The sequence below is a fragment of the Microtus oregoni genome, unplaced genomic scaffold, assembly GCF_018167655.1.
Source record: "Microtus oregoni isolate MIOR12 unplaced genomic scaffold, Mior012 000001F_ref0000356, whole genome shotgun sequence".
NCBI classification, from domain to species: Eukaryota; Metazoa; Chordata; class Mammalia; order Rodentia; family Cricetidae; genus Microtus; species Microtus oregoni.
The window spans coordinates 36,541,225-36,568,667 of record NW_024543060.1 but is presented as its reverse complement, the minus strand read 5'-3'; the positions used below and the strand labels follow the sequence as shown (position 1 = coordinate 36,568,667).

The window sequence follows — 27,443 nt, the reverse complement described above, 5'->3', positions numbered from 1 at the left end:
TTGCTTATTCTAGTAATAGTAATAAAAAGACTTACAAATAAAATTTTATATTCTTTATGCTGCCTTCGCATAGGTTTGTGCTCACATTGTCCAGGCTATTCGCATGGAAGCCACACGAGTTCGTGAAGAGTGGGAACATGCCATATCCAGCAAGGAAAATGCCAACTCCCAGCCCAACGACGAAGATGCCTCCTCAGATGCTTACTGCTTCGAGCTGCTCTCCATGGTCCTAGCATTAAGCGGCTCCAATGTTGGCAGGCAGTACCTGGCTCAGCAGCTGACTTTACTTCAAGACCTTTTTTCTCTGCTTCACACAGCTTCTCCTAGGGTCCAGAGACAGGTGACCCATCCTTCCACATCCTTCTGTTTCTTCTCTGTTGCTTGACAACTTAAAAACCAGAAGACCTTAAACATGAGCTTTTATTACTTTGTTTTCTTTGGGATCAGACTTTAACTCTGTGGTTTGTTTTTGTTTTGTTCTGAGACAGAGTTTATCTGTGTATCCCTTGTTGTCCTGGAACTCACTTTATATACCAGACTGGCCTCAAACTCACAGAGATCCGCCTGCCTCTGCTTGGGTGCTGGGATTAAAAATGTGTGCCACCATGCCCTGCAACTCCGTGTTTTTTATTGCTGAAAATTCTGTTCCAGTTTACCGCTGTAGTGTGTAAATAGTATTCTGTATATTGATTAACTTCTTGCCGAGAGACATATTATTTCATTTAATCCAGAACAAAGGTAAAAGACTTATTTTTTCAAGCTTTCTTAGGTGGTCACTACCACACTGATAATTCAAAAATGTTTAAGTCATACTCTTTCCTTCTCAACATTAAAAGTATAACTTATTAAAAGTATTAAATTGTGTTTCTGTTCTTTCCATAGATTTCAAAGCTACAGAATAGGAATGAGGCATATTTTAAATAACTGTAAAGCATTGTTTAAATGTATTCTTTCAATCTCCTTATCAGGTGACCTCCTTACTAAGACGAGTTTTGCCTGAAGTGACCCCCAGTCGTCTGGCCAGCATCATAGGAGTGAAATCTCTGCCCCCAGCAGACATCAGTGATATCATTCACTCAACTGAGAAAGGAGACTGGAATAAGCTGGGTATCTTGGACATGTTTCTGGGATGCATTGCCAAAGCACTCACTGTCCAGCTCAAAGCCAAGGGGACCACCATCACTGGGACAGCTGGCACCACGGTGGGCAAAGGTGTTACAACAGTCACCCTGCCAATGATTTTCAACTCCAGGTTTGTCATTCCCTCTATTTTAATGGCAAAAAGTTAAAACATAACCAATTTCACCTGTAGGTAGACTTTCTTTGTACTGCCTGCTCCCAAATAATGACACAGAGACTTCTTATTAATTACGGAAGCTTGGCTTTAGCTTAGGCTTGTTCCTAACTAGCTCTTAAACCTTTAAATTAACCAGCTTATATTAATCTGTGTTCTACCTCGTGGCTTTTTACCTCTGCTTAGTACCATGTGTCCCATAAATGCAAGGAGACTTACTCTTCCTGGTCTTAGCTTGGCTTGTTTCTAGCCAGCTTTTCTTTCTTTCTTTTTTTTTTTTTTTTTTTCCGGGTTTTTTGAAACAGGGCTTCTCTGTAGCTTTGGAACCTCTCCTGGAACTTGAATTGTAGACCATGCGCTGGCTTCTAACTCATAGAGATCTAACTGCTTCTGCCTCCTGAGTGCTGGGATTAAAGGCGTGCGCCACCACCACCCAGCTAGCCATCTTTTCTTAATTTAAATTAACCTGTCTACCTTTGCCTCTGGGCTTTTACCTTTCCCTGTTCTTTATACCTCTCTTTCCTTCTTCCTCTGTGGCTGGCTATGTGACAAGCTGGCCCCTGCTGTCCTCCTCTCCTTATCCTTTCTCTCTCCTCCCTCTTTTTCTCTTCTATTTATTCTCCCTGCCTGGCAGCAAGGCCTATCCCTCTGCTGCCTCCTTATTGGCCCAGTCAGCTCTCTACTAAATCAGTCAGGTGTTTTAGGCAGGCAAAGTAGCATAACTTCACAGAATTAAACAAATGTAACATAAAAGAATGCAGCACATCTTTGCATCATTAAAGAGATGTTCCACAGCATAAGCCAATGTGACACATGTTAAAATAATATTCCACAACAGGCTGTAAGATTAAAATAATGTTTATTAAAGAGCAAAAAAAAAAACAGTAGATAAATATCAGTAACAGTTCACAGAAAAAGTTACAGATGTCAGTGAACAGAGGACAAGAGGCCAGGGAAATAGAAAGGAAACAACTAGGGGCCGGGGAGATTGCTCTGCCTGGAAAGGACTTGCAGCATAAGCCTGAGACCCAGTGTTCAAATCCCAAAACTTATGGAAAAGCCAGCTGGGTGTGGACCCTGCCTATTTTCCCAGGGGTAGGAAACAGAGACAAAGACTTCCCTAAACAAGCTGGAGGACCAGACTAGTAAACAAAACAGTGAGCTCCGGATCAGTAAGAAACCCTGTCTTGATAGAAGGTGAGACATGAAGACCCCAGTGTGTCTTGGGCCTACATATGTACCCACATCCACAAGCAAACATATGCATGCACACATACCTCACACATATATATAAATATAATTATTTAAATAACAAAATACATAGAGTGCTTAAGAACATTATGAAAGAATAAACGTTTTCTTTTTTATTTGTCTTTATTTGATGTACATGAATGTTTTGCTTGCAAGCATGTGCATGCACTGCATCCCTGCAGTGCTCTTGATGGTCAGAGGAGAGCACTGGCTGTCCTGGAACTGGACTGCAGCGGAGAGCTACCGTCCTGCTGCTGGAATCCAGCCCCACGCATTTTCATCTAATACGAATTCTGGGTGCCAGTTACTAATGCCTCGTATTTTAAATAGGCTTATTTTCTGCCACCAGTTCTTCTTAAAAGTGTCTATACATGCACAAAGGTGCATGTGCCAGGATGTTCTGTACTTTTATGCAATAGTAGAAAATTAGAGAGATGATAGAATAATGTAAATTATGTAGCCAACCTGTGACAATAAGCTGCTGAAACCAGAACATTATAAATGTCACTTCCTCCATGTAGACAGTGTGCTTACAGGAACACAAAGTCAGTTAAGCAGTGGTTTGCTTACTGGTGTAAAGTTGCCTTATATCCAGCCACACATTCTGTTGTATTTCCATGTGCACTGGAAATCATTTGTGACCATGGAAGGTACACTGAAATAGTGGTGATATAGCAGGTTGTTTTCTTAATATTTAATAAAAAGACTTATGGTAGGTAATATTTTAACTTAAAAAGTATATTTCAATTGCAGGCTGAAGAGATGACTTAGTGATTAAGAGCAATTTTCTGCTTTTGCAAAAGACCAGGGTTCTCTTCACAACACACATGGTAGTTATAAGTCCAGTTCCAAGGTATTAACACACCCTCTTCTGACTTCTGAGGGCTTCTGCATGCCTGTGTGCACATACATGTATGCTAGCACACACACATACACATGAAAATAATAAATAAACATGTGATTAACAAAATAAGATGTCATAATTAGATAACACCTGTAATGCTAGCACCCATGTAAACAAGGAAGGAGATTAGTAACTTAAAGGCTAACATAGGCTTCATAGCAAGACTCCAGTGAGATGGCCCGTGTAGAAGCACCTGCCACCAAGCCTCATAACCTGGCCTGATTCTCATCCCCCACACAGTTGTTCTCCGACCTCCTCGTGTATACTGTGGCATACTTATACATACAACAAAATACATGAATAAAAATGTAACAGAATTAAAAACATTCAATTAATTAAGTCAAAGAATTAAAATGCTCTGCTGAAATAATGTTTCCTTTGTAGTTACCTCCGACGTGGTGAAAGCCACTGGTGGATGAAAGGCTCAACTCCTACTCAGATCTCAGAGATCATCATTAAACTTATCAAGGATATGGCTGCAGTAAGTTCCTTTGCTTCTGATGACAGCAGCAGTGAGCTAAGTAGGGGTCTGATTGACACAGAAAACAGCTTGCTCTGCTAAATTAACAAAAGTACATTATTAGTATTTAAAGCTTTATTTAAAGACTATATTTAGAATGCTCACTACTGTACATTGTTCTTGTCAGTGGATGGTAAATTTGTCATTAGAGTGTGTTCATTTCATACTCCCAATTAATTTGCCTGAGAATTTAGCTAAGTTTTCCAGGACCTTAAAACATAAAATAAAATACTTTCTTCCTAACGTAAGAAAGAATCTATGTTGAAAATCCAAAAACAAATAAAAAAGACCGAGAAGTAGACATTTTTCATCCTTCTCAGTTCTAAGTTTGAACTTTTATATTCTTTACTGATGTCCTGCACCACTGTCTGAAGGTACTGGCTTAGGGAAATCTGGGTTGTAGGAACAGGGACGTACTCCCCCGAGTGCTAGCTCCATAAGGTCACTGCTCACATTTCACTGTCAATAGGAGACAGCCGAGGAGGAGACCAAGGGAACAAAGGTAATTTAAAGGAGAATGACCAGTTGCCCACTAACAGACTGCCTGCACGTGGTGTGGGAGAGCTGATGTTCTATTATTTTTCTTTACTGTGGGCATTTTCTTAAGCTTCATGGCAAATAGGCCTTCTCTGGGATGTCTGTTGATAGAAAATGCTTAAGAATGTTTTGATCACCTGAATTCTTTAATAAAGTGTTAGTGCTCATTAAAAATCTATATTACAGTGGTGAAAAAATAAATAAATAAATATATTACTAGGGCTGGAAGGATGACTTAACAGTTGAACAAACTGACTGCTCTTGCAGGAGGACCTTTATTCAGGTCCTAGTGCCCATGTGATGGCTCACAACTGTCTGTCATTCCAACTTCAGGAGAGTCAACATCCTCTGCTGGCCTCCACACACACAGTACACATACATATATGCAAGCAATGGCAAACATTCATTCATATAAAATAAAAATAATTTTAGTTATGTGTATATGGTGGTAGGGGGATTGTACACAGAAATACAGCTCCCTGGAGAGACTGGAAGAAGGTGTGAGATCTCCTGGAGCTACAGTTACAGACTATGAGCTGCCTGCCATGGGCTATTGGGATTCAAACTCGAGTCCTCTGGAAGTACAGCACTCAGACCATAACCACCAAGACATCGTGCCTGCCCCTCAAAATGAATAAACCTTTTTAACACTGAAAAAAATCTGCATAGCTGTTCACAGGGTCCTGGGTGGGATCTCCAGCACTGAGGAGAAAGAAATATACTTGTAGATTGAACCTATGTATACACTTAGGTTCTAGAACTAGCATCTAAAGCAATTAATTTAGTAATTAATAGGGATATATGTTTCACATTAGATATTGAGGTTCTATCACCAAAACTTAAAACTGTAGAAGCTTTATTTGTACCTTTTATTTTTATCCAAATAGGAAATAAAATGTTTTGAGCACTACATGTAAACAATGTTCAGACTTTAAATTTTTTGTTTACTTTAAAATCATCAAAATAGAAATTAGCAATTGCATTTTCATAAGACTGTAAAGGATTTGTAGTTTGTGCCCCTTTCCAAAAGCTCATGGTCTTACTATAAGTGAATACTCTCTGTGCTGTGGGGTGTCGATTTAGAGAAGAGAGTTTGCTGGGTTGACACTGTGTCCTGCCGATAGGGTCACCTGTCCGAAGCTTGGTCTCGAGTGACAAAAAATGCTATTGCGGAGACCATTATTGCCTTGACCAAGATGGAAGAAGAATTTAGGTCTCCAGTGAGGTGTATCGCAACAACTAGAGTAAGTTTTTATTATTTTGTATTTACTCTGTGTCATTATGTGTGATCCATAAGTCAGCTTTGTCCACATTTGTAGTTAAATAGGTATTCATCAAAATGACTGTTATGAGTTAAATGTGGTAGTAATCACTGCTCACTATGGTGCTTTTATCAACTTCTGTTATTACTTATGAAGCTGAGGCTATACTGGTTAGGAAAGGGTAAGTTATGCTGTGTATATCATCTTCCTGCTGACCTATTTACCGTAACTTACCTCAGTGAATTGAGTAGTTGCACTATGCTGTGACAGACTGGTGACCCTTAAAAGATAAGACTCCCTCCTACACGGTCTTTCTGATGACAAACAGTAACACAACTACTAGGGTTGTATGCTTTGTTTTTACAAAACAATCCTTGGGCTTGGAGAGAAAACTCAGCAGTTAGAGTACTTGTTACCCTTGCAGAGGATCAAGTTCTGCTCCCATCATCTGTCATGGTGGCTCACAACTATTATAACTCCATTTCCAGGGGATCTGACACCCAGTCCTGACCTTCACAGTCATCCAAATGGTGTACATGTATATACATTGCAGGCAAAATACTCAGCACATAAAATAAAATAAATGACCATAAAAATTCTTTAACATAATACTTACCAGTTTTAGGTGGGGTTGAACTTTTGAGGAAATAGGGTTACATTCTTTAAATGAGATATCTAATTTTTAACATACCAGGTTTTATGAGCCTTATAATTCCAAAGATAATTTAAAGTATTAGAGGGCAGTGTGACATCATTAGGAACAGTTTTCACTAAAGAAATATTTTAGATTAATTCGCTAGTCTGTAGAAGATAAGTTATATCTTGTTACAACAGAAAAAGCTAGTTTATGTTACCATAATAATAAATTTGACACTTAAACAATTTTTGCAGTTAGCTTCTTTCTACTACTCATGAATTCTTTCATTCTTCATTTCCTTTTCACTTATATAAAATTTTTTTTTAATTTTTCATTAATCACTGAATATATCATTCTGTGTAAAACTAAAGTTCACTCTTTATATGCCTCAAAAATGTTAAAATGTTTTGTATGCTTGTGTCTGTGTATCGCATACATGCATATTTGAGTGATATGTCTGTGCATGTTTGTGTATATGTTCGTCTGTGTGAGCACAGATGCTTATGTGCCTACAGCACATGTGGAGGTCAGAACAGCTCAGGTGTTGGTCTTCACCTTCCACCGGGTTTGAGACAGTCACTTTACTGCTGCAAACAGCAGGCCAGCCCACCAGCAAGCCTCCTAGTTGCAGCGAACTTCTCGACCAGCGAGAAAGAACGACCACCACACGAGGATTCTTCTCAGATCATGCTTTAATGGAGTGCTCTTGGTTGAGGGAGAGCAGGAAGCGAGGGGCCCCGAGAGCACTAAAGCAGCTGCTTATATAGGGAGTAGGCACACGGGTCGCCCTGTGATTGGTTGCCACCATCAGCTGACATTAGACTGCGTCAGGATAGGCCCAAGGACTCTAAACCACCACGCATGCGGGAAGCAGGGGACGCGCAGCTCCCAAAGGCATACCCAAATATGGAGTTGTTTATTTCCAACAAGACTGGATGTCGGCTGGCGATCCTGTCCGGCTCCCTGCACTAGTAATCCCTAGTCTCTGCTTCTTATCTTGCACAGGAGCTCTGAGACTACAGACATGCACTCTCTCATCCCCAGCTTTTCATGAGTCCTAACAGCTTAAACTTAAACTTGGGGTCTCACATTTGCATAGCCATCTGTCCCAGTGTAGCACGAATTCTAGTTGGTCTTAATAATAAAAACCAGAGTCAGATATAGGGGCGAATGCTGAAGATCAAAGAATCTGAAAACCAGCCACTAGAAAGTTCTTACCTCGACTACCAATGCTCAGACAGAAGGGGTGATTCTATCCTCAGAGTGCATATCCGAGACTCCATCTGTCTCCATCAAACCTCAGACTGCACTGAGCTCCTATCTCCTCCTGCCTTATATTCCTCTCTCCAGCCAGCCATATCACTCCTGTCTCCACCTCCCTAGTGCTGGGATTAAAGTCGTAGGATCCTAAGTACAGGGATCACCTTTGTGTGAGCTCTGTTTCTTTTTAAACAGATTCAATTTTATGTAACCCAGGGTGACTTTGAACTGAGATCCCTTTGCCACATCTCCCAAGTCCTGGGATTAAAGGTGTGTGTCACCACTCCCTGGCCTCTAGCCACGTAGCTCTGCACTCTGATCTTCAGACAAGTTTTATTTGTTAAAACACAAACAAAATATCACTACATCCCATATCCTCCAATTTTTTAGGTGACTTTTCTAAAGTTTTTTAGATATTAATTTATGGCAAGTGTACAAAGTAGGTCATTTGAGACAATAGAAATGTCTGAAGAATTATTATGTAGGATAACTTATTATGTGTACAAATACTTATGGAACTCAAAACTAACTACTTACCATCTCATTGGGAATATAGAGCTTTGGATAGATATGCTAGCTGGAAAAATACACAGTAGACATGTAAAGTAAATATTATTCCTGTAAATGACTGATTTTTGTACATCTTTGATAAAGGACACTTTCATGTCCGGTAGAAAATGGTGGTTCTGTATAGAAATAATCCTCTGCTCAGTTGGTGTCCACTGGGTGCATGTCACATATGCAGTGACGTCAGGAAGATGCAGGTACTCCTGCGTGTCTGTGCATTCCCTAACTGAGCCAGCGGTTATTTGGCTATTATCTGTGTCAGGCAGTGAGTATTTGGTAAATGTGCTCCCAACATAATCAGTAATGCAGCAGCCTTTCTCCTCAACAGCTCTGGCTTGCTCTCGCATCACTGTGTGTTCTTGACCAGGACCACGTGGATCGCCTCTCATCAGGAAGGTGGATGGGGAAAGATGGGCAACAGAAACAAATGGTAAAGTCAGATTGTTTCCTAAGTACTTTTTCTTTGTAGTTAGTCATAGTTTGTAGGGAGAGCTCAAATCAAACTCTTGAAAACATGTCCAGTTTGCCCACGTTCATTTCATAAATGTACTTCATGCTTTAGAAATAGGGGCTTATATTTGACTATATAGAAAACTTTCTCATTCTCTGATTCATGTTTCTATCAACAAAATTTGTAACCTGACTGATTTGTGCTAAAATGTGATTATTCTTGGGGCTAAACGGAAGAAAAACAGTAAGAAGAACAATGTGATATACCCTCTTTGAAGGGGTAGCTAGAGGAGGCTCATGACAGCTTCAGTCATTTCAGAGAGGATATGTCATTGGCCTTCTCAACTTTTTCTGATAAATGTTTAAGTTTTGTTATAAAAGTTTTTATCGTTCATAACATTTGAGTATATAACTGGGAGAATGTTAAGTCACTAAAGAAAGTGCTGCATCTTCCTTTCAACACCACATGCACATTAATCTTATTAGATAGTTTCGAGAGATTTTGATAACGGAATATACCTGCAATAACTAGTTCTGTTTAACATTCAAATTCTAAAATTCTTACAGATTTTATAATGAAGTCTGTCAGTATCATAAACATTTGTCTGAGGTCTCTTGTAAGTCTAATGTAGCGTGTAAAAATATCTTATTCCAGCCTATGTGTGATAACCATGATGATGGTGAAACTGCAGCCATCATCCTCTGCAACATCTGTGGAAATCTGTGTACTGACTGTGACAGATTCCTTCATCTGCACCGACGAACTAAAACTCATCAAAGACAGGTGGGATTTCTGTCTTCATGCCCAGATAAGTGTCTGGGGCATGAAAAGAACCCTGTAGTAATATGGAAGTAAAGTAGGGGAAATGCTCGTTGGAATTTATGGCCTTATTTGAACTCTCAGTTGTCTTGCTTATTAACTATTACCTGAGCAAATGCTTATCTTTTCCAAGACTTAGTTGGGACCCTAATTATAACCATGGAGCTGTTGTAAAGACTGAAGAGAACACTGGAGATGTCTGGAACTTCTTATAGTGCTTTATAAAGAAAACTGTTGCTGAGTGTTTAGTTTATGCTTCTACCCAGAAACACAAACACATTTGTCCCTTTTCTGTAATGGAACAACAGGTCTTCAAAGAAGAAGAGGAAGCCATAAAGGTTGACCTTCATGAAGGCTGTGGTAGAACGAAGCTGTTTTGGTTGATGGCACTAGCAGATTCTAAAACAATGAAGGCAATGGTGGAATTCCGAGAACACACAGGTAAAGAATTAACTTAAAAAGGGAAGGATGAACCATGTCCACCATGTATAATAAATTATATGTTACTTAATCTAATGTAAATAGATGCTTACTGATGGCATATGCTTTGGTAGACACAGCCCTCTATGTTAGAAAGAGCATCAGACTAAAAGTCATGAAACCCCATAAGTCACTAACACCATGACAAAGCAATCTTATCAAAGAAAACATTTAATTGGGGTGTTGCTTATAGTTTCAGAGGTTAGTTCATTATCATCATGTGGAGAGCATGTTGGCACATGGTGCTGGAGAAGTTGCTGAGAGCTTTATGCCCTGACCCTCAAGCAGGCAGGCAGAGAAAGGGACTGGACCTGGCATGGGCTTTTGAAACTTCAAAGCCTGTCCCCAGTGATATACTCCCTCCAACAAGGCCACTCCTCCTAATCCTTCTAATACAGTTCTGCTCCTTGCAAAGCATTGAAATACATGAGCCTATGGTCCCATTCATATTCAAACCACCACAGAGACTTTGGGCAGTCCACTAACCTCTGTACTTCCATTGTGTTATGTCACCTACATCTTTGTCAGTGAGCCTCCCACTTTAATGAAGACCGCAAAAGTGAATGTGCTACTGTGGGTACCACATCTGTGTTGCTGTCCTCTGCTCGACTGTAAAGTCCTATAACTTTGTGACACTTCTTAGAGTCTCTTGTACATTTAGTGCTTTGGGGGGCTTTACAAATAGTTCTGTGGTACTAATTAATAAAGATGACTAGGCAATGCCCTAAACAATCTTTTATTTATGTCTAGTACACTTGAATTTCAAACAGTTTTGATTCTATTTTTTTTTTTTTGTTTTGTCTTGTTTTGATTTGGTTTGGTTTGGTTTTTTGAAAGAGAGTTTTCTCTGTACAACCACCCTAGCTGTCCTGGAACTCTCTCTGCAGACTAGTCTGGCCTAGCATTCACAGAGATCCCCCTGCCTTTCCCTCCTGAGTGCTGGGATTAAAGGTGTGCACCACTACCTGGCTTCATCCTATTTTTTTATAAAATAAAATTTTACAAACTTAAAGTTACAACAAAGCATGAAAATCTGTGGATTTTAGCACAGCTACCTTCTGCCAGTTGTCCCACTGACACAAATTTCTCTTCTTGGCCTTGGACATGGATCTGAATAAATGCACTCTGTATGAAGGTGACATTCATGTTACAACATAAGCCTCTCCTATAATCTGTCAGTTCTCTACATTAGTAAATGGAATGTCAAACCACCCTTGTCTGATGGTTTAGGTGCTCTGCAGTCAATTCTGGAATCAGTGATTGATCCTAAATCTTGTGTGCCTGTCTGGGAGAATGCACAATACCTTTGTTTTAAGGAATCCTTATCCTTCTTTAAATATTTCAGCATATTTAAATTCTTTTTGAAATTGCAGAGTTTCTTGGGTAGATTTTTTTATATTTTTCAGGTTTATAATCTAATCATATTTTATACTGTCTTGTAATTTTGTTATATAAAATACCAAAAATTGACCCTTTACTCTATGTACTTTGAGATTTTACTAAAATCTTTATCTAGTGTTGTATATTTTGAGTAAGGGCTCCCAGATCTGCTCAGTCTACTAACTTTGAGTAGTTATATAGTCTGTTTCTTCTGCTAAAAAGGTCAAGTTTCTACTGAAAACCTCTCCAAGTTTATTTCAGATATATCTTTAGTTTCTTAGCTCTTTGGTGATTATTTATATTTAAGGTGGCTTACAGCCTTTAGTAACTGAAAGAAATCTAGTTTGCTATTTCAAAATTAGCTATATTGTATTATAAATAGCATGCCTCCATGGAAGATTTTTTTTCTGCTTGAACCTAGGCAAACCCACCACAAGTAGTTCAGAAGCTTGCCGCTTCTGTGGGTCCAGGAGTGGAACGGAGTTATCTGCTGTGGGCAGTGTTTGTTCTGACGCAGACTGCCAGGTAGGTATTAGTTAGAGGTTATGTCATCCTAGAAAGAAAGAGCCTATGGTCCTCACAAAGCATCTTCACTTATTGTAATTAGGAGTTGGAGTTCTGCCTTAGTGCAGTTTCTCTTTGTTCCAGCCCAAAGGTGACCCTTTGTGTTGCTTATTCATTTCTATCATAAGTATTTTTTTAATTTTGTTCTGGAACCAATTAAAGTATCTAGCCACATGGGGCAGAAGAGATGGCTCGGTGGCTGCTCTTGCAGAGAACCCAGGCTTGATTCCCAGCATAGGCCTCCATGGGCAAACACACACTCAGAACACACATGCACAGACATCGGGCATACACATGCACAGACAATAGGCACACACACATGCACAGACAGCAGACACACACACACATACACACATGCACAGACAACAGGCACACACACATGCACAGACAGCAGACACACACACATACACACATGCACAGACAGCAGGCACACACACATACACATATATACAGACAACAGGCACACACAGAGAAAGACAGCAGACACAAACACATACATATATACACAAACAATGGGTATACACACACATGCACAGACAACGGGTACATACACATACATGCACAGACAGCAGAAACATGCACATACACACATGCACAGACAGTGGGCACACGTATATACACACATAAGAAGTTATTATATATCTGACCAGAGTTTCTTGCTAATTTATTTGCCTAAAGCAAACTTGTAGTATCTGAGTAAATATCCTGAATAACATGAATCCTGAATAAATGTGCTCTGGATTGAATGGTATTCAGATTGTGAGATAAGTAAGGTGTGATTTTATTGTTTTGGCTTTTCAACCTCTTTTTTGGCAAAAGAGGCTCGTGACTAGGAGGAGATTTTTACATCAGAACCTTATGGTTAATGCCTGTGTATATGACATCAAATCATAAAGTCGTAGTTCACTTTTGATCAGTGCCTTTTATGTGAAATCAAATCCTTTAATTATATTAAAAGTAAAAACTCTGTCAATCCTAGTTTATACTCAAAGCCCAGAGTAGTTATTTTCTAATAGGTATTTCATGTAAAGTAGTGCATGCCCCTTGTATCTGTTGTAAAGCCATTGCAATTCATCTCCACTAGGAATATGCTAAGATAGCCTGTAGTAAGACTCATCCTTGTGGACATCCGTGCGGAGGTGTTAAGAACGAAGAGCACTGTCTGCCCTGTCTGCATGGCTGTGATAAAAGCGCGACCACTCTCAAGCAGGACGCCGATGACATGTGCATGATCTGCTTCACTGAGGCGCTCTCTGCAGCCCCGGCCATTCAGGTTATCTCAGCTTTTAAATGGGCCTGGATTTCAGCAGGAGGATGTAGAAACATGTTTCTGAAATATAAAGATAATCAGAACTTTCTTTGGGTTTGCCAAGGAAAAGTGTCCTGTAAATATATATCACTAATTTATGTTGAGAAGACATTCTGTTATGTCATGTTCTGCTTCCATCTGCGGGTCCACCTATCACTTGATGATTTTTGTGAGCCTGTGTATGAAATGATATGAAAGGAAAAATGACTGGAGTTTCAAATAGCTAAGCTCGTCTTAATTTCAGACAATATTAGTATGTACCTAGTCTGTATTTAGTGATATGTAATTCAGTACATAATAGAAGTTAGCACTGTATTTGCTAAATAAGAGCTTTAACTTTTGACTTTTATGTGTATATTCTATTTCTATAATTAATTCTTAGATAATATTCTCAACAAAATTTTAACTCATTAAATGAGTAGTTTCTTTAATCTATATGATAGCTATATGATACATAGTTTCACATTTTCCTGACCTAACCTACTTTACATATGTAGTTCTCACATTAGTGGAATTAATGCATTATTAAAAATTATAAGTTGAAATCCTAGTCAATAGTTCCTCGTAAAGTCCTAAGATCTCGGTACTAAAATGCTTGATTTTTCTCTGCCGCCTTCGCACAGCTCTCTCACATTGGAGAGTCTCCCTGCTACTTGAGTGTTGTCATAACTGCATTTGCTTACGTCCTTCTGGTTCTTTCTTTAAGCTGGACTGCAGTCACGTATTCCACTTACAGTGCTGTCGGCGAGTTTTGGAAAACAGATGGCTTGGTCCAAGGATAACATTTGGATTCATATCGTGTCCCATTTGCAAGGTGTGGAAGTAACCTGAACGTACTTACTTATATTTTATTTCTTCTCATATTTGCTTTCATCTCAGATAGCTACCAGGTGTTTTTTCCTATTCCTGTTTTCTGCCCCCCCCCAGGCTCTATTATTTTCTGTCTGCATCCAAGTAGAACCTGAAATAAAAATATAAGATCTCCCTAGAGTAGTTATGGGTTACTACAGATATACTTCAGTGCCAAACTGTTTTCTTATCATTTAGACCTTAGGGAGGTGGCAGTTATTGTCATCGAATTGTCAGGTAAAAGCTGCCTAAATTTAATATAATATAATATAATATAATTACATAATATATGGCAGGAGAAATGTTACTTTAAGCATCATTGTGTATTATTGGTGAATACATCACTGTTCAGACCTACTGAGAGTTACATCATGTGACATGGTTGTCAGTGACTAACAGGAAAAGGACCTTCTGGTGCTTGCAAGACTTGAAATTTGCTATTAAAAAGTGAACTATTGGCATTTAGTACCTTTAGAACAGATGCTCTTAGAACTAGTTAAAATAAGAACATTTCCCTGGCATTACAACACTTTTCTTTTTTTTTTTTTTAAATATTTATTTATTTATTATGTATACAATATTCTGTTGTGTGTATGCCTGCAGGCCAGAAGAGGGCACCAGACTTCATTACAGATGGTTGTGAGCCACCATGTGGTTGCTGGGGATTGAACTCAGGACCTTTGGAAGAGCAGGCAGTGCTCTTAACCTCTGAGCCATCTCTCCAGCCCTACAACACTTTTCTATAAAGCAGTAAAGTAGGGAATTGCTTAGGCAACCTAATAATGATTAATAAAACACTTCTGTTAAAGAATGTAACAGTGTCTTTTCTATCTTTCTTGTTTTGTTAAGTACAGGCTGTTGTAATGGGCTTAGTATGAAAGAATCTTAGCCTAATCGTCACTTAGTTGGACTAGGGGATAATCCAAAATTACAGTATTTTTTCTTCCTTTTCATGGCGCCGCAGAACACAATCATGTTCAGGAGTACGGAAAAGACAGAGAAGATGGTATAGAGAAAATTAGTCATCTCTGACCTGACACTCTACCCCATCTCTCGGGATCCAGGACACACTTAAAACCCACACATGAGGTCATGAGTCATATCTGTGGCAGCAAGATACCCTTTTTTCTCAGAACAGCTAAGACTAAGGGAGATATCTTTCAATCAGGAAATACAAAGCCAAAAAATGGAAAATTTTAAGCAGAGCTCTGATTCTCCCATATTCCTTGCTATTAGCAAAATAGAACTTTTAAAAGTACTTTTCAGAATTATTTTTAAACCTGGCTCAATGGTTGGTACTTGAATATACACTAAATGTTTATTGAACTGTTCCATAAATGCTTCTGTTAAAAATATTATTTGTATTTCAGAACAAAATTAATCACATAGTATTAAAAGACCTGCTTGATCCAATAAAAGAACTCTATGAAGATGTCAGAAGAAAAGCCTTAATGAGATTGGAGTATGAAGGTCTACATAAGAGTGAAGCAATCACGACTCCTGGTGTCAGGTTTTACAATGACCCAGCTGGCTATGCCATGAATCGATATGCATACTATGTTTGCTACAAATGCAGAAAGGTGAGCTCCCAATAGATCAGCCCCACTGTCTCCGTGGGTGGGTGCACCCCTCTTGGTCCTGACTTCCTTGCTCGTCTTCTCCCTCCTTCTGTTCCTCATTGGGACTTTGGGAGCTCAGTCCAGTACTCCAGTGTGGGTCTCTGTCTCTATCTCCATCCATCACCAGATGAAGGTTCTATGGGACAGTGGGGCTGATCTATTGGGAGCTCACCAAGGCCAGCTGGACTGTGACTGAAAAAGCAGGGGATAAAACCGGACTCTCTGAATATGGCGGACAATGAGGGCTGCTGAGAAGCTAAGGGCAATGGCACTGGGTTTTGATCCTACTTCATGTTCTGGCTGTGAGGGAGCCTAGCTAGTTTGGATGTTCACCTTTTTAGACCAGGATGGGGGGGGGGGGGGACTTTGGACTTTCCACAGGGCAAGGAACCCTGACTGCTCTTCAGATTTGAGAGGGAGGGGGAGAGGAGTGGGGGGAGAGGGAGGGGAGTGGGGGGACGGGGAGAGGAGTGGGGGGGAGGAGTGGGAGGCTGGGAGGAGGCGGAAATTGTTTTTTTCTCAATAAAACAAAAAGAAAATTAAAAAAAAAATGCAGAAAGGTATGCTACAAAGTATCCTGAAGAGCCAAGCACTGGAGATTGCCCATATAATTAAGTTAAATTATATAGTGACATACAGTTGTTCTTAAACCTTAGAGCTAGAAATTAAAAATTAGAATGTTTGATGCAGTATTTCAAATTCAAGTAATTTAGTTAACTGGGGAGAAGGAAATCCTTTTTACCTAAGCAAACTTTTTCTAAAGTTTATATTATTTCTATACAAAGGATATTTCTCACCATGACTAATCTGCTTTGGCCTGTACAACTGATTCTCAAATAAACCTCTCTATTGCTGCTCTGTGGATCTCTCTTTTACCAGCTTTCCTACTTACTAAACTGTATCTCCTTATTTTGGGTGATCTCTGGTACATTCATGACTTTTCCTGCCCCTTGCATCATTAGGACATCCCAAATTCTTTGAGGTTTATTTACCAGACATTTGAATTTCTCACAGATTCTTCAGTGTTGCCATCTGATATAATATACTTCAACCTTCACTTCCCCAGTGTATACTCCACTGATTCTGCCCACAGATTTCTGAGTCCGTGTTCTCTGTTATTATCTTCGCAAGTCTGTCTTCTTTTGTAACTGTAGTATCTTCCTGAGTTTTTCTCTGCCATCCTTAAACTCTATTCTTTCTCTATGGTGCTGCTAGTAGATTACTGTTTCTAAACTCAGCTCTTTCTGGGTCATTCTTCTTTTCTAATCTTGTAGTGCTGTCTACCACTGCAGTCTCACCTCCAATAATACACTGAACAACACACGTTCTCCCAATGTCAGCCTTGACTGCTCCACCACCAATGGTCCCTGTGCTAGTACACAGTTGGCTTCTATTTCTGGAATGTTCTTCTCTACCCCTGCTGGACATTTACTTCTACCATACTAAATACACAGTTGCACTCCATCTGACTACTTCGGAACTCAGCTCTGGTTTCTCCTCCTCTGTAATGTGCTCACACTTCCCAGCATCATCACCTCTGCCTACAATTCTCTTGTCTTGCATACATCCATTGAAACACTTAACATACACTATTTTTGTTGGTTTACTTGTCTCTATGTCCCATTTTATAAGCTCTATAAAGACAAAAATGTATTGTTTTCATTTCTCTATATCCAGTACTTGATGCCTAGTAATACTATGAATACTAGATTAATTAAAGAATGAATAAATGAGTGAAAGATGATAGGGAGGCCTTCACTGTAATAAAGAAAATGAAAGTAATGAATGGGAGGCTAAATAAATGATTGATAGGCACATAAATATACAGATAGATATAAAAGGAAAGACCAAGGGTATATATTTGTAAGAACTGAGAACTGTATTATTACACATAATAAAATGTCCTTTATGTGTGATCACTGTGCAGACATCATAAATGAATAGTGTGCTACAACTGGGGTAGCAATCTCAAGTTTAAGAAGCCAAGCCAAGTAGAGGATACAGAAAACTGAAGCAGCTGGAGTAAGCAAACTGGCCTGGGATAAACGACATACTAGAAAAGCCAGATTTCGCTGACAAATGGCCATTTGTAAGCTCTGCGTCAATGGAGCCTGTCTTTTTGACCTGCTTTTCTAGGACAGATAATAGATTTATATTGACTCACCTTATTTGTTTTCAGTTGGATCTAGCTTTTTGACTACAGACATAATGTACATGTAAATTGTCCCAATTTCTTGGCCTCATTTATTTTGTACCCAAAGCAAGTAAAAATAAATTGGCCATCATGCTAATTTCATTCATTCTAGTTTTCATATTGGATATTGTTAAGATTCTGAATATAATTATGATTTATAAGTATGAATAGTATTCTGAATAGAATTCATTAAATTTCTGTTCATTTCAAAATTATATGATCAGAAGATATTTAAATTGACTTTTTGCTTTCTTATTAAGCTTAGAATTTTAATTCTATCCTAATTTATGTCAGGCACACTTTCTTATGTCTTACTGTGACTTAGGAATTGATAAGCATGTTTTAAACACTACGTTTAAAGAAAGAAATATGTTGTTTAAGATTTCAAACTGAGAAAAACTCCAGACTTTGCCCTGAAAAAACATCATTTGTATTTACTTTATAACTTACTCAATATATTTGTTTGGAATATGTATATTCTCTCATCTTTTTCCTTTAACAGAACAGTTTTTTAGGCTCCCTCCTTCTGAAAATGTGTCTGCATTCCAAATTGGAATAGGTTTTTTTTAAAAAAAAAAAAAAAAAGGAAACAGACATGGTGGCACACGCCCTTAATCCCAGCACTAGAGAGAGAGACAAGCAGATCTCTGTGAGTTTCAGGCCAACCTGTTGTATAGAGCAAGTTTTAGTACAGTCAGGGCTGCACAAAGAAAGCCTGTCTCGAAAAAACAAAACAAACGAATAAATAAGTAAGCTAGCTTCATTTCTGACCCTGATTCTGCCTGCAGTTGTCAGTATAGATGTGTTCGCATGGCATTGTGAGGGAGTGGCTAACAGACAAGTCTTGATCGGACATCCACTGCAGCCACATTGTGTCTCTGTGCTTGAGCTTCATGTGAACATGGTTTTTCCACAGGCATATTTCGGTGGTGAAGCTCGCTGTGATGCTGAGGCTGGACAAGGAGACGATTATGACCCCAGAGAGCTCATCTGTGGTGCCTGTTCTGATGTGTCTAGGGCTCAGGTATGCAGAACATTTTATTAGACACTATCAAAAGTCAGAGTTGGGCCTGGAGAAATGGCTCGGCAGTTAAGAGCACTTGCTGCTCTTCCAGAGGACCTACCTAAGTTTAGTTCTTAGCACCCTCGTCAGACAGTTCACACCTTCATTAATGCCAGCTCTGAGATATCAACACCCCAGCCTCCAGCGGCGCCTGTGCTCATATTCACAAACACACATGGAGACATGCACGCATCTACAAAGAATTAAACATAATAAAAATAAATAGTTTCTTAGTCAAAAATCTGTCTTTAAAATCAGGCCAATTACCCATGCCTCACTCTACCCTTGCACATAGTGTATTCCAGTATGTATCAGGATCATACATGATTTTCCAAATGTTCATGTATATTATTTCTTTTTACTGTTTTCATTTTTAGTTGTCTTCCATGAAGTGATCACTATATTAAACAAGGAAATAAATTTACTTATTTCATGTCATAAACCTGCCCTAAAACTTTCAGGCTTTTCCATCTCTAATGCAACTTTCATAGTAGACCTATGAGATTGGTAGGTAGTAAAATACCACTGTGCAACTTGCTAGCTCACTCGTGAAGAAAGTAGTTTGCTCATTAGTCAGATAGATTGTGTGGGAGATTAAACTTGAATTTAAGGCTTTAATCAGATATTTTGGGCCACATATTTACTCATTAATTTTTTTAACCTATACCATTGGTTTTTCAATCAGCTTTTGGAGCTACATATGCTCTCAAAATAATAATAAGTTATGTACTTATTAAGTCTACTATGCATGTATTCAACTACCGTAAGTGTAGTTGAAATGGCTCACTATAATCTTGTTTCTCATCTTTGGTCATAGATGTGTCCCAAACATGGGACTGACTTCTTGGAATACAAGTGTCGCTACTGCTGTTCAGTGGCTGTCTTTTTCTGTTTTGGAACAACACATTTCTGCAATGCTTGTCATGATGATTTCCAAAGAATGACCAGCATTCCTAAAGAAGAGCTCCCACACTGTCCTGCGGGTATGTGTTCAATATTGTCAGCTCACAGTTATGGTCTCTATGGTATTGAGTTGTAAACTGTTTCCAATGATGGAAGACGGTTCCTGATGGCTTTCTGAATGTGATAAAAAGCAGAGGTCATGTGAAGGATTAAGAACCTCGATTGAAGCATCTCCCGAGGAAGGAGAGGAATGTCTGCTGAGAATAAGAGAGGCCTGCTGCCGGGGAAGGAAACACAAGTCATATGAATTTTAATGTCTTAAAGTGATGGCAGAACAACATGTTTGTTTTAATTGATTTTCAGGGTGGGGAGATTAACTGTGGTGCTTTGAATATACTAGCAAATGCCATACCATTGAACAGAGTCATTGTAGTTTTTAATTTGGTGACAAGGTCCCAGTAAGTTTCCCAGGCTAGCCTAAACTCACTGTGTAGCCCAGGTAGAACCCCCAGCCTGCAGTCCTCCTGCCCTTGCCTCCTGGTTGGTTGGGATAATAGGCCTGGCCACTTGGCCCAGCTTGTATTGTTGTGGGGCTTGTGGATTTTTGGAGGTTTTTCTTTGTTCATTTCCTTAAGGAGTTTTCCGTAAAGGGGACAGATGATTTGATGTCGAATACCTGGGAGGTGACAACACAGTGAGCACCAGAAAGCAGGGAAATTAAAGAATCCACCAGGAATCAAGAAGAAAGATTATCTATGGAGATCAGGCTAAGGAAAAAAGAACACAAAACCCAAGAGTCTGAAAAAAATTGTAAGATGTCAGGAACCTCATGGTCACAGAGAAGAGAATACCAGACGTGAGAGTTAGTAGGTAGGGAGAAGTAAATAAGAATGAGAGGAGAATTCCATATGAGCTGTGTCTGTAGTTAGTATTAATACAAGTTTACAAGTGACAATGTATAGTTTTGTTCAAGCTTGGAATCATACCTCCCACCTAGGGCTTGTACAAATGGAGGGTCCCCTAGAAAGTGGTGCAGTAGCTTCACCTCTCATATTCACCACCCTGCAGTCCTAACTGGGATATACTATATGGGGAAAGACAAGTGGGCAATAGACAGGGCTCATTGCAACACTTGATGTCCAACAAGGGAGTCAGCTGATGACATTAAACACTGTCAGTTACCATTTAAAAACAGGAGAAAGAGGAGACAAAGAATGAATGAGTCTCTGTACTGATGTGCATGGATCTCTAACACAGAGCACAGGTCAGAAAAGCACTGATCAGTGTTTGCACTGTGCTGCCTTTGAGACGAAAGGGGAAAGTGGATATACACGCACTATGTGCATAAGTAAATATTGCAAAATAAACGGGAAACAAGAAAACTGTAATTGATTAATTGTTGAGGAGAACTGGGATAAAACTGTAGAGATGGGAGGATAAATAGGTGATTTAAAAGAATCCTTTAATAACATTTTGACTTTTAAGTCATATGAAATATATTGCCATTTGATTGTGTCAAATTGTTTTACTGATCTCCATCAAAACCTTGTTTAACTGGTAGCAGACTTAGAATTGAGAATGAGAATGATTAGAGAGACCAGAGTATTAAGGGTGACTGCCAGTAGACAAAGATGGGAGCCATGAAAAAGGAAGAGGATTGAACTAAAGTCAGCAAATGGAGTGAAGAGCAGGGAGTATCAGAGATGATTTTAGCTCTGAACAAAAAAACAAAAAACCAGCATTCAATAGAGGTTGCAGGTCTGGAAATAAACAGGAACCAGGAGAAAGTCCATTGTGCTACCTGCCCTTCTGACACGGGAGGCGCCTGAGCAACAACCAGTTTTGAGTTGAGAAGATTTGAAGATGTGCAGTCATCTGGGAAAATCCAAATTTTACTAATAAAGGGAATTGTATTTTCTTAAAACAAAAATGCTAAAAATTATGACATTTGCAAAGAAATAAGTTCAGTGGTAGGGTAGTAGTGTGGATGAGAGGTCAGGCCAAGGCAGGGCTTCCATGTGCATGCAGATGTCCAAGTCAGATTACAGAGGGACTTTGTCCTTTAACAAGTGTGAGTCACAGGAGTGAGACAGCTCAAGAGTGAAGGCACTAAGTAATATTCATCCCCTGGGCATTTTCATGCTTTTTTCTTTTTTCTAATTTTTGCAAGCCTCCAAGGTAGAGATACTATCTCCATGTTCACAAATTGAAAGTTGAGCCTAAAGAAGTTGGTGAACTGGAATAAGCTGATACATTTTGCCTAAAATTTGCCTTCCCAGCCTCACATTCCCCTTTGTCAACCAGTCAGAGAACTGGAGTAGAAGTTAGCAGAGTGTACAGTGATACCGGTAGAGGAGCTGGCCACATACAGTGTGCTTGAGGGATGGTGGAGCCCTTCTCTAACCACCCTCCCCCCCTCTGTTCAGGAGGAGAGGCGAGGAGCTGAAGTAGACTGTCAGTCTTTTTAGAGTCCGTGACAGAATGACAGGAATTCGCAGGTGTACTAATAAGTTTAACTAATCCATTCTGGAGTTGGGCAAGTCTGGCATCAAGATTCTGGCAGCTTAGTGTCCCGAGGGAGCACTCCCTTGTTCCTGGGCAGTGCCTTTTTGCTGTGCTCTCACATATCAGAAGGCCTCCCAGGTCCACTCACTCACAATGATCCCCTTCCTCTTGACTCAGGCCCGTCCCAAGGCCCCACCTCCTAATGCCATCACTTTTGGGATTATGTTTCAGGCTGTGAATTTGCGGGCCATCCAAATGTTCAGGCTATACTATAATTCCCATATGTTCATTCCTATTTAATGTTTATACTGCCATGTAAGTAAAATATTGTTTTGTCCATCTAGCAGGTGACAGATCTAGGAATCAGGGCAGTTAAGTTAATTGTACCTTATAATTAATAGTGTGAGGGTTGGATTTATACAAAAACTAGTGGTTATAGGGTTGGATTGCTATGATGCTTACAGGTGCTTACTTCATGTCGTCTGATTTTACTTTACTGTTGCTGTTTCTCACCACAGTGTCAGGTAATGTTTGAGCTCCTTGGAAATACAAGTCACTCTGTTCACTGTCAGTCCCTAGTACCTGGCAACACTATTCACACTCTTAGGTCGTGAATGATTGTGAAGTGAATGTCCCCATATCTTTTCCTTGTGGAAATCCAGTCACTGCAGTATGCAGAAGCTGCCGCATATGGTATCATTGCCTGCACTGGATCTGCAGTGTTGTTTGAGATGGGAGGTCTGCTCCAGTTTATAATATATGACAAGCAGAATCGACTCATCACCCAGCATCTGGTGACCTCCCTTGTTGATCCATCCTATTTGTTTAAAGCAATATAGCTGCCCTGTCAGCTCAGACCACTGCCCAAACCAGCAACTGGTGTTTCCTCTGAGATGAGCTGTCTTCACTTCCCCACACCCATGCCTTGCCCTCTTCTGTCCATGTTCAGGATGGTAATGGTGGCTAACATTCATCACAGGCTTTCACCATGCTATTTATTTATAATATATCTTAAATTTTTAGTAGGAAGGGTCAGGTTTTGTTTTTACATTTGTATAAGCCTACTTGGTTTCAGACTGGTGTCTTTCCCACGGTGTTTTTTCTGTGGTTACTACAGTCTATTACTGTAATGTTCATATTTTAAACGCATCTTGACTCTGCTACCAATCTCCTTTCAAACACTTTTAACAAATGACACTCATTAACAGTCTTCCCATTTGCCAGTGTACAAATTTTTCTTCAGTGATTGTAGATATGAATATGGTTTATTTGTATTTAAGTTTGATCATACTTGTAAAAAAATATTCCCCCACAAAAATCTCCTGTTTTTCTGTGCAGAATAATTTTCTGCTAAGCTAAGGTGGGAGATTTTTGTGACCACTTTTGCTTCTTTCTTGAAAATGAATTATCCATCTCATCTACCAATAGAAAAAGCTTTGAGGCTCAGTGGTTCTCTGGGTAGGACATTATAGGTCAAGGACCATTTCACTTTATTACCTGATATAGATTCCTGTATTTGTCATGCCCAAGTTTTCATGGTGAGCATATTTATGGTTTATTTATCCACAGTAATATTATTTCTTTGTATAACTTGATTTTTATTCATATGACATTTATTTGTATGTGTTTTAAAATTGCATTCCTTTACCTCTTTCAAAATGTGTGCAGGTCCCAAAGGCAAACAGCTAGAAGGAACTGAATGTCCACTCCACGTTGTTCATCCACCCACTGGGGAAGAGTTTGCTTTGGGGTGTGGAGTATGCAGAAATGCTCACACGTTTTAGAGCATTCAGATCCTTTGTCTGCAGAGAGAATACTTGCCTTCATGCGATGGGAGGATGCAGTGAAGCTTAAACTCCACTCAGGATAAGAACGGGACCACTTTACATCCGTGAAAACGAACCATTCACAGTGCAAGAATGATGCCAAATACATGTACATAATTCTTGCTACGGAACGTTTCCCTGTTATTTTGGTTTATCTTCTTTTGAACCAAGATATCAAACTTGTGAGGTGTTTGCATGTGGCCATTTCCGTCATTGGCCTGTGAAGCATTGAACATTTATAGATAATTGGTATAAAAGGATCACCATACTCATGAACTAAGAATGATGCTGGCTTTCAAGCAGAAAAGAAAAATAATCACTGTTTATTGTATACTGCCTTTTGTAATCCTGTACAATTGCATCACGGGTGGGGATAAAAAGAGGAATATTCTGGTTTATTTCCTAGACTGTTATTTAAAAAAATTGTGTTAGTAAGACCTATAAATGTAATAAGTATCACACTGTATATAAAGCTATCAATGTTTGTCCTGTATAAGAATTACCAAATTACAAAAGCAATTTCATTTAAACTTCTAGGTTAAGTTTGAGCCTGAAATTTTAATGAAGTGCAATACTGAGTGTGCCTCATTATCTTGCAGCTGTAAACATATTGGAATGTACATGTCAATAAAAACCACTGTACATTTTTATACAGTGATAAAGTCTAATATCTGTGTAAAGAATTTTTTGAAAAACAATTTAAACAGCTTATAAAGCCTAAAACCCACCTATAACACACTCATAATTTTCCTGTTCAAGAAAATAAAAGTATCAATAAAGCACACTGATGGTATCTTAAACACTGGGTAGAAAATCATGAAAATAAATACCTAAAGATATGTCTTCTCATAGACACATGTGCCAAAGACAGACAGAGGCACATAGGAGAGGAGTCTGCGTCTTTCTTCTTAGCCAGAAGCCTTTCTCACCTTTTACAAAACAGTTGTCTCTTCTACATACTCTAATGGGCACAGCTTTCTGCATACTTAATTATTGGTTACCTATTTGTTTTGCTGGTGTTTGGATTTTCTTTCCATTTGAGTTATTGGAAATGTTAAATTTTAGATTTATAATTAATCATAAGTCAGATTTTATGTATTTCTGGTTATGTCTTGTCAGGTCTTTTACTGGCAGGCTGCGTTTTGCAGTTACAAAGAAAGGGCCAATTACTCCATTACTTATCTTGAAAGGTAATCTTATAAGGAGTCTTAAAGGAACCATAAACCTGAACTTTTACATATGAAAAAGAATCAGTCAGCTCTACTTTAAATCTTTAGGGTATATATCCACTCATCAATAGTTTCTAATATCAGGAGATTGAGGCCAAAAATGTATATAAGGAATTAATCATCACAGACCTAGCAAGAGGAGCTAGCAACAATCAGGTCTTTTTGTAATTTTGACCATAGCCTAATGAGTTAGGCAGCTCCGCTATGTATCCTTGTGAGCTTTAGCTTGTTTTCTGGGGTCATTTATCTTAGAATTCTTAGCAAAGCATCTGGTCCAACCTAAAGTTATTTTAAAGTTTTGTATTAATTAATGGTGCATGGCCGCCTTTTTCAGCAGTAGAATTAGAGCCAGCCTGGCTCCTGGACTCAGGTGCTGTCTTTTCATCATTAACCTGAGCATCTCCTAAGGTGAAGCTCATAGACCTTGGCGGTGACACACATTCCTGTATTCATTTTCATTCATCAAAACTCTGTATAGGCTATCATTATTATCAGATTAGACAGCTTAGAGAGAGGTCATCTTCTTGACAATCCACAGGTAAAAATGCCCAGTAGGACAGGATGTTTCCAAAAGATAAACAACGGCAGACATAATACAGGCGTATTACAGGAGATCTCCCTGCCTCTACGCACACCCTGCTAGACACCAGAGAAAGAGAGCTGCAGCAAACATGTAAAGGCACAGCAGAAGCAAAAGCCATTCTGGGGTCTGCAGTCCTGTGTCCTCGCCAAAATGAGAGTGGCCCATCTGGTGGGCTGACACCTGGAACTTTTGCTGCTCGCTGCCCCTCTGGCATGCAGCAGCATACAGTGTGTGCTCAAAGTGACTTCTCCATGTTTACGAAGAAGCCATTCTTAATCCTACAGTCCCCAAGCTTTAGGAATAAATTACGACAAAGTACATGAAGAAGACGGTTGTGGCCACCCCCTAGTTCACACATCCCTGTTAGACCAGCCTGCTAATACTTTGTATAATGCGCTAGGCAAAAAAGAACAGAGGCACAATAGTCGGACTTAGTGATTCTTTCTGTAAATAAACGTTTCCTATTTCCAACATTTCTTCTTAACCATCTGGTCCAACTCATTGTGCCCAAGATCTCCCTCATTCTGCCAATAATGCTATTTGATAAAACATTTGCAGTACCCTGTTCACTTGGACTCAGTGTTTACTAGTTTGCTTGTTTTCCCAGATCCTTTTCATCCTCTGCCTCTCTTCCCATCCACTTTTGTCATTGTGTTTTACCTGCATGAAGTCACACGTTCCTGGTGGTGACGATACATCGGACATTTCAGCTCAATTTCCTAAAAACTGCCAATAGCACACAGTGCGGGCTGGATGGGACAAGACTTGAGTGCCAATCCTAACGTTGCTAAGCTACTCATTCTGTGTCCTGTATACCTGTATACCTTCACTGAGCCATTTGTTTTAACTAATTTTTAATTTTTTTCATAATATGAAATCAAGCCAAATAAGAAAGTATGTACAAGAGTGATTTAATTCCACAATAAAATATTTGGGAGATGTGTGCAGAGGTGAGAACTTTCACTTCACTTAGTATATTTTAACATTTTTTTTTGTGGAGTCAAAAGTTCTTTTATTTTTTTTTAACATTTTATTTATTTATTTATTTATTAGAGATTTCTGCCTCCTCCCCTCCACCGCCTCCCATATCCTTTCCCCTCCCCCAATCAAGTCCCCCTCCCTTATCAGCCCGAAGACAGTCCGGGTTCCTGCAAATGGACGGAAATAGAAAACACTATCCTGAGTGAGGTAAGCCAGACCCAAAAAGAGGAACATGGGATGTACTCATATTTGGTTTCTAGCCATAAATAAAAGACATTGAGCCTATAATTCGTGATCCTAGAGAAGCTAAATAAGAAGGTGAACCCAAAGAAAGACATATAGTCATCCTCCTGGAGATTAACTTTCATCGGGCTATGAAAGCAGACAGAGACAGAGACCCAAATTGGAACACCGGACTGAAATCCCAAGGTCCAAATCAGGAGCAGAAGGAGAGAG

The 27,443-nt window shown here is 39.3% G+C and overlaps 1 protein-coding gene across 13 annotated transcripts in view; it reads left to right on the top strand.

Moving 5' to 3' along the window:
* The window catches only part of Mycbp2 (MYC binding protein 2), a 226,395-nt gene extending 199,497 nt beyond the window's left edge, over positions 1-26,898 (top strand). For all 13 annotated transcript variants that reach the window (XM_041674411.1, XM_041674457.1, XM_041674467.1 and 10 more), the window contains 14 exons: positions 74-340; positions 969-1,252; positions 3,834-3,930; positions 5,631-5,750; positions 8,561-8,662; positions 9,338-9,466; positions 9,811-9,943; positions 11,784-11,887; positions 13,011-13,199; positions 13,942-14,049; positions 15,455-15,664; positions 18,814-18,921; positions 19,778-19,943; positions 24,037-26,898. In XM_041674411.1, coding sequence (XP_041530345.1) covers positions 74-340; positions 969-1,252; positions 3,834-3,930; positions 5,631-5,750; positions 8,561-8,662; positions 9,338-9,466; positions 9,811-9,943; positions 11,784-11,887; positions 13,011-13,199; positions 13,942-14,049; positions 15,455-15,664; positions 18,814-18,921; positions 19,778-19,943; positions 24,037-24,152 — 2,133 coding nt within the window. In that variant the 3' untranslated portion in view covers positions 24,153-26,898. The remainder of the gene's footprint in view (positions 1-73; positions 341-968; positions 1,253-3,833; positions 3,931-5,630; positions 5,751-8,560; positions 8,663-9,337; positions 9,467-9,810; positions 9,944-11,783; positions 11,888-13,010; positions 13,200-13,941; positions 14,050-15,454; positions 15,665-18,813; positions 18,922-19,777; positions 19,944-24,036) is intronic.
* Positions 26,899-27,443: the final 545 nt, after the last annotated feature.